Raw genomic sequence first — 6,622 nt, 5'->3', positions numbered from 1 at the left:
TTCTTTTATTTCCTTTATTATTTCATGCTTCAAAAGTCTTACTCCAAATCTGCGTTCCAAACTTAAACATATCCCATTTTTAATTGCCAGATCTGTGATAAAGAAGCGGTGGAGGCACTGGAATAACGGCTCCTGTAGGCTGGAAACCGCCATGGTCAGCCAAGAAAATGATCTCCACTGGTACTCCTTCCGGAGAGGTATACCTGAAAATAATACAAATTTATTTGATCACATTTTACACTTAAGCTCTCCGGACAAATGTCCGCATTGCACATTAAATCTGTTGGAAATGATGTGTCTCTAGTGTTAAACATAATTTCTGAAATACATCCTTATGTGTAGAATGTACAAATAAAACTGAACCCAGTTTGATCCATGGCAACCTAGTTTTTACACATGAACCACTAATATAATTTTAAAAGTAACAAGGATATTTGTATAAGCCAAATAGACTGAACTTGCAATCGAATGTAGGATAATACATAACTCCAGTATGGTCTGCATTGCTGTACTAACATGAATCATGGTATGTCAAAGACACCATATAAAAAATATTTTGTAGACTGGAAAATAATGCTTTAAGAAAATGTTGGGAGTCAGATAGCTGAAACCAGTGAGAAATGATACCATAAGGGAAATAACAGAAGTTCCATTTTTAGATGAGACTACAATGAAATACAGATGGAGATGGCTTGGACATGTTCGCTCCACCATAGTGATAATATTACGTCATAATGTCAGCTGCACTGCTCTTGGCATCAGAAGAGAAGGGAGGCTGAAGATAAGTGGAGAGTCGTGGAAGATAAAGTACAGGATAGACATGAATAGTGGAATTTCACAGAATCCCTTTGCGTCTTAGTTTTTGGAGGCGATGTTGTTTATGTTACGGAAACAACTTTGCTTACGAGATTTCATACAGCCGCCATTTGCTGAGAAAATATCTCTTGCAAATATTAGGTGTCCTGGAAATGTGATGGTTTATACAAAAATTAACATCGTAGGAGATTTAATGTTACAGAAATATTGGTTATGCGAAGTTGACATCTTCATAAACCTATACAGTGGTTCTGGTCTTATTTCATATCCTGAAATTGCATATTTTTCGCTCATCTTGAACTTCCATACGAAGTCAGGTGTGAAGGTCACAGTGCAAGCTTTTGCCATTTACATATTTTCGTTATACATTATAGCATATGTCATCTTCATCGGTCTTTTTCTGGTGAGCTTCTACTTCAATTAATCTAGCAAGAATTAACAATCAGACTACTGGTTCACTGTAAATATCGCCACTTAAACAGCCGGTCTACAGATAAACATCACTTCAAATGCTTTGAAAAGAGTGAGATATTGCCGCACTGGTATTCAGGCACAGTCCTAATTAAAATAACTCCTTTTATATAGAAAGTGCAGAAGGCAGAGATATATCTATTTTTTACATGAACACCGAATGCTAAACTAATTCTTGTGGTGACGATCCGATGTCAGCCCTTATGGGAATTAGCATTGGTGGCTTTTACAGAAAACTCAAATGTCATAACTGTTTTTGGAGCAGGTTTTCAAATAGCTTATTGCACTCACAAGTTGGGAAATTTACGACTGGAACATTGCAAGCATTTTTTGCGGACATCATACTCAGGAATAACTGCATAAAAATAATGGAAGACTATAATTTTTTTTCTGCTTTTGAATTACCACTGCAGAGATCCTACGCAAACTATTCCCCTACATGCCACAAGGTATCGAAATATCTCCTACCCATTCACGTGATGACTGGAGCAAATGAAAAACTTTCAGTTTTCCCTCACCATGCAAGACAGAATTGTAGCCGTTGCACGCTGTTTGACCTCTATGTAAAGCTTTTCAGATGAACGCGTATATTGTCAGAGCGAGCATGTTAGTGTCATCGGTCAGCAGCATTACTTGATACATCTTTTTTTTAATCAACTAGACCTTTTGCACTAAACTAACATCTGCATTACCACCAACACCGCCTGCTCAACTTCAGCGCCAATATTATTATTATTGACACAATGCAGTTGTTAGAACGAAAGTTTACCTTGTTATCAGACATTGTGTTTGCATTGCTGACGTTTTCTGTGTTCCTTTAGTTATATATACACTGCACAGCAAGTATTTTCGCACTTAAATTAGCAAAGCTTTCTCTTGCCAATATGCATTACTCAAGACTGGAGCATTTGCGTTTGCGTTTGCTACAGTGCCCCCAGCCCTCTGTCATGATTCAGTGAGTAAGCCACGGGGCACAGTAGGCTATGTAGACATTGCAGTTAAATGCAAATGCTGTACAAGATAAGTATGCTTCTCCTCTGCTGACAGAGCAGAATTGAAAATTTCTCATTAGACCCCCATTTGTTTAGGACATGCAGCTGTAATGTCCTAAACAAATGGGGGTCTAATGAGAAATTTTCAATTCTGCTCTGTCAGCAGAGGAGAAGTATACTTATCTTGTCCAGCATTTGCATTTAATAGCTGCATGTCCTAAACAAATGGGGGTCTAATGAGAAATTTTCAATTCTGCTCTGTCAGCAGAGGAGAAGCATACTCATCTTGTACAGCATTTGCATTTAACTGCAATGTCTACATAGCCTACTGTGCCCCGTGGCTTACTCACTGAATCATGACAGAGGGCTGGGGGCACTGTAGCAAACGCAAACGCAAATGCTCCAGTCTTGAGTAATGCATATTGGCAAGAGAAAGCTTTGCTAATTTAAGTGCGAAAATACTTGCTGTGCAGTCTATATTTAACCAAAGGATTCCCAACTTTCTATTCTGTAACTGGAAGGAGATAATGAGTTTTCCTTATATGAGAAATGCAACAATGAACCCAACAGCGTCAAAAATGACACCTACCAAAGAGTACGAGACACTTCGGTACCGATCCATTTATCTCTTATAATTCCCTTTCGGTGATAATTCCCCCTTCGGGGATATTAAACGACATTTATAGCTTAATGATTGTATATAAATCACGGTGATGTGATAACATTTTTTTTATTTATATATGTATATGTATACACACACACACACACACACACACACACACACACACACATATATATATATATATATATATATATATATATATATATATATATATATATATATATATATATCTTACACAATTGTCCTGTGCATTAATATAATGACTAACAGGACCTCATTAAAGCTTGTAACTTTTCTTGAATAAATAACTCTGATAGATAACATCCAGTTTTAATGAGGTCCTATATATATATATATATATATATATATATATATATATATATATATATATATATATATATATATATATATATATATATATGTGCATGTTTAAAATCTTTGACTTCATGTTGCAGAGGAAGTTCCTAATTTTCATAGACATAGCAATTGTACGTTAGTCTAGGCCTGACATATTTGGTTTATTAACCTTCTAGTTTCATCATTCCATCACTTTTAGCATTTATTCCTTCCTCTTAGCCTCCTACAACCACAAACACTCCCTGCTGGGTCTATTATTCTATGCTAAAACCATTCCTACTTCTGGTAAACTCCTTCCACTTCTGTACTTTAACATTATTCTTTTTGTCTTTCACCTTCTTACATGATATCCTATTTTGTTATAAAATTTCCTTAACATTTTTGCCAAATTTTCAAAACTTTCCTTTTAAATCATACTTACAAATGGTCTCACATGCACTTCAACCAGATAATTTAGTGAACATCTAGCTACTCCTCTTCTCATTAAAGCCATCACATTGCTCTTCCATCTAATCTAGTCAGTAGGCGGATCAAACTTTACAGATAATTCCTCACTGTTTTCGTTTTCCAAGGTATACTTATGCATATTCTTCTGGTCGTTTGGAAATCCCTGTTACCAACAATCCAGCTCCCCTGTGAAATTTTTCTTCATGAGAATCTGTGCTATCAGCTCACTTTAGGAAAACGCCTTACTTACCAACTCCCTACTTTCCTTTGCATTTAAATCACCTAGTACAACCACCCTAGGGACACTTAGTATTGTCCCAAAGCTTGGACCTTGCCACCTTCATTCTGCCCACTTCTGTGAGAGACAGTCGTGGGAAAGGAGGGCCCAGGATGGACGATGGCAAGAATAAACATGGAGTTCATTATCTATAGACCATTGCTATTACACACAGAAAACATGTAGATATAAACTACATATATATATGTACACAGACACACACACACACACACACACACACACACACACACATATATATATATATATATATATATATATATATACAGTATATATATATATATATATATATATATATATATATATATATATATATATATATATATATATATATATATATATATATATGTAGGAATGTGTACGTGTGCATACACACGCGTGTGCATTCATGTTTATGAGTGCGTACACATTCTGCCGTGATAGTTTACAAGTACTTTCTTTACAAAGCAAGCGTGACGAACCTTTTCTAAAATTTTCAGAATTTTATAACAACTTTTCTTTTCTTAATGTCTCCTGGTATCTGCAGGACAGGTGAAAGAGGAAAGGGGATACAACAGAAATGAATGTCTCACCTCCATCTCCCGTTGGCTACCTGTCCATCAACCTGAGTGCCAGCCTCTTCGCGAGAGATGCCGTTGCCAGTCTCGAAAGCGAAGGAGTATTCACCAGAAGGTGTTTGCGATCTGTCATCTTTCAGAATTGGGATATGCTTCTTATAGGGGTCCTTCACAGTTCCGACTGCCTGGGAGTTCATGACAAAAAGGCCCTGTGGGCAAGAGAAATATTAAGCTTTCTTTTAAGTAAAAAAAACAAAAAAAAAGATGGAACGCTAACTGGACAGTTATGTGACTTTTCCTTGTGTATTTCATCAACTACAACAAACAGCAATAACAATGATAATGGCTATATAACAGACGAGAACAATTTATAATCTTAATGACTTAGAAATCCTGTCCTAATGTGTCCAACGTCCACGACCTTTTTCATATAATTTTAGTCCAAATTGTCGCAACACTGGCTGTTTACTCGTATTGTCGTCGATCTGTATAATGAACGAATATTCCTGGTATAAGCAACTTGAAAATTTCAATGTTTCCTCTAGTGATGCCTTGCACGACCACATTAATCTTAGAGAGTACAGTATTATAAAACATGCTACTGTTAATTTGGCATAAACAAACAAGTTGCACATTTTCCTTTATTAGCAAATCTCATAAAATTACAGAGCCTAGTAGCCTAATTATATTAATGAACTGGACTTCTGTTATTTCATTAATAGTTATATAGATACTGGTGATATTAATGAAAATTTGCCAATGAAGCTTGTTTTCCGCAAACTCTACTATTAATATCTCATCGCTAAAATAGTCGTCAAAGAAAACTGACAATTTTCGTTACCCAGTTTAACCAACCTTTTTATAGCAATTAGTAAAGCTTCAAAGAGTATGAATCATACGAAATAACTAAATACCACATGCGATTTGAATTCTTAACCAAATCACAATGATTTTAGACAGAGAGAGATAGATGCCTGGGGAGTGAAGTGAGAAGAATTTTGTAGGGTTGATTCACTGGCAACACTGTGCCAGGGGGAACGCATCGACTTGATTATGGTCACATTATGCAACAAAGAGCACTTATTCAAAACAAAGTACAGTGTTTTGGAAAAGAGACTTTGCCATCCATAAACGGTAACGATATCTGTGAGGATAAAGCCTGTGACATTTTGTTTTGTATTAAAACCAATTACGTACAAATGTCTGGCGTCGTCAACCTAACTGAGAGAAGACTTCGTGACTGGCAGGTGGCATGGTTATCGGTACAAACAATACTCTCTAAATGTAAAACAGTCAAGCTATCAACGATCTCTTATGGAAACTTCCATTTTCAGGATCATCACTACGTGTATCGATCAAAACAAGGTCTTCGTTCATGACGACAAACTTTTCTTGGAAATAAAACTTCTCATTGAGAAAGTTCGCCAGACGCGTTCAAAAATGACATACGCTAACGTGTAATTCTCGTGGAGGAACATCCGAGTTCACTGTAATTACTCACACGAATACTTACCAGCAAGAGAAGTGATAGAGTAGGAGCAACTCTCATGGCGCACCCGAGATTTAGACGGTATGGTGGCAAAAATGAAAACGGTGATTCTGAAAACATAGTTCCCTCCCAAGTAGGTATATATACACCAGATGCTGCAGCGCAAGTTCACCGAAAACAGGAAGTCCCGCCCATTATGAGCGTCCTTGTGGAAGAGACGGTTTTTAGTCTTTATCCCAAAAATACACAAGGTCCCACGTAACAGAGAAGCTGTGGTTTAAGCTCACGTTTTTGTATCCGTTTACTGTGATCTCCTTTTTCTAACTGTCGTAAGGGACAAAGATGGGGCACGCGATCGTATTTTTGCTCTCTCTCTCTCTCTCTCTCTCTCTCTCTCTCTCTCTCTCTCTCTCTCTCTCTCTCTATATATATATATATATATATATATATATATATATATATATACTGTATATATATACATACACACATAATGTATATATAAATATATATATATATATATATATATATAATATATATATATATATATATATATATATATATATATATATATATATA

The 6,622-nt window shown here is 36.1% G+C and overlaps 1 protein-coding gene across 1 annotated transcript; it reads right to left on the bottom strand.

The window, feature by feature from the left end:
• Positions 1-2: 2 nt before the first annotated feature.
• On the bottom strand, positions 3-6,302 carry LOC136826481 (cuticle protein AMP1B-like). Its single transcript, XM_067083685.1, has 3 exons — positions 6,071-6,302; positions 4,573-4,766; positions 3-203 (listed from the first exon to the last, which is right to left on the bottom strand). Exons 1-3 carry the CDS (start codon positions 6,164-6,166, stop codon positions 80-82), a joined length of 414 nt encoding a protein of 137 aa, XP_066939786.1. The 5' UTR covers positions 6,167-6,302; the 3' UTR covers positions 3-79.
• Positions 6,303-6,622: the final 320 nt, after the last annotated feature.

This window comes from Macrobrachium rosenbergii, chromosome 41 (genome assembly GCF_040412425.1).
Source record: "Macrobrachium rosenbergii isolate ZJJX-2024 chromosome 41, ASM4041242v1, whole genome shotgun sequence".
NCBI classification, from domain to species: Eukaryota; Metazoa; Arthropoda; class Malacostraca; order Decapoda; family Palaemonidae; genus Macrobrachium; species Macrobrachium rosenbergii.
This window is presented reverse-complemented; position numbering and strand designations above follow the sequence as displayed.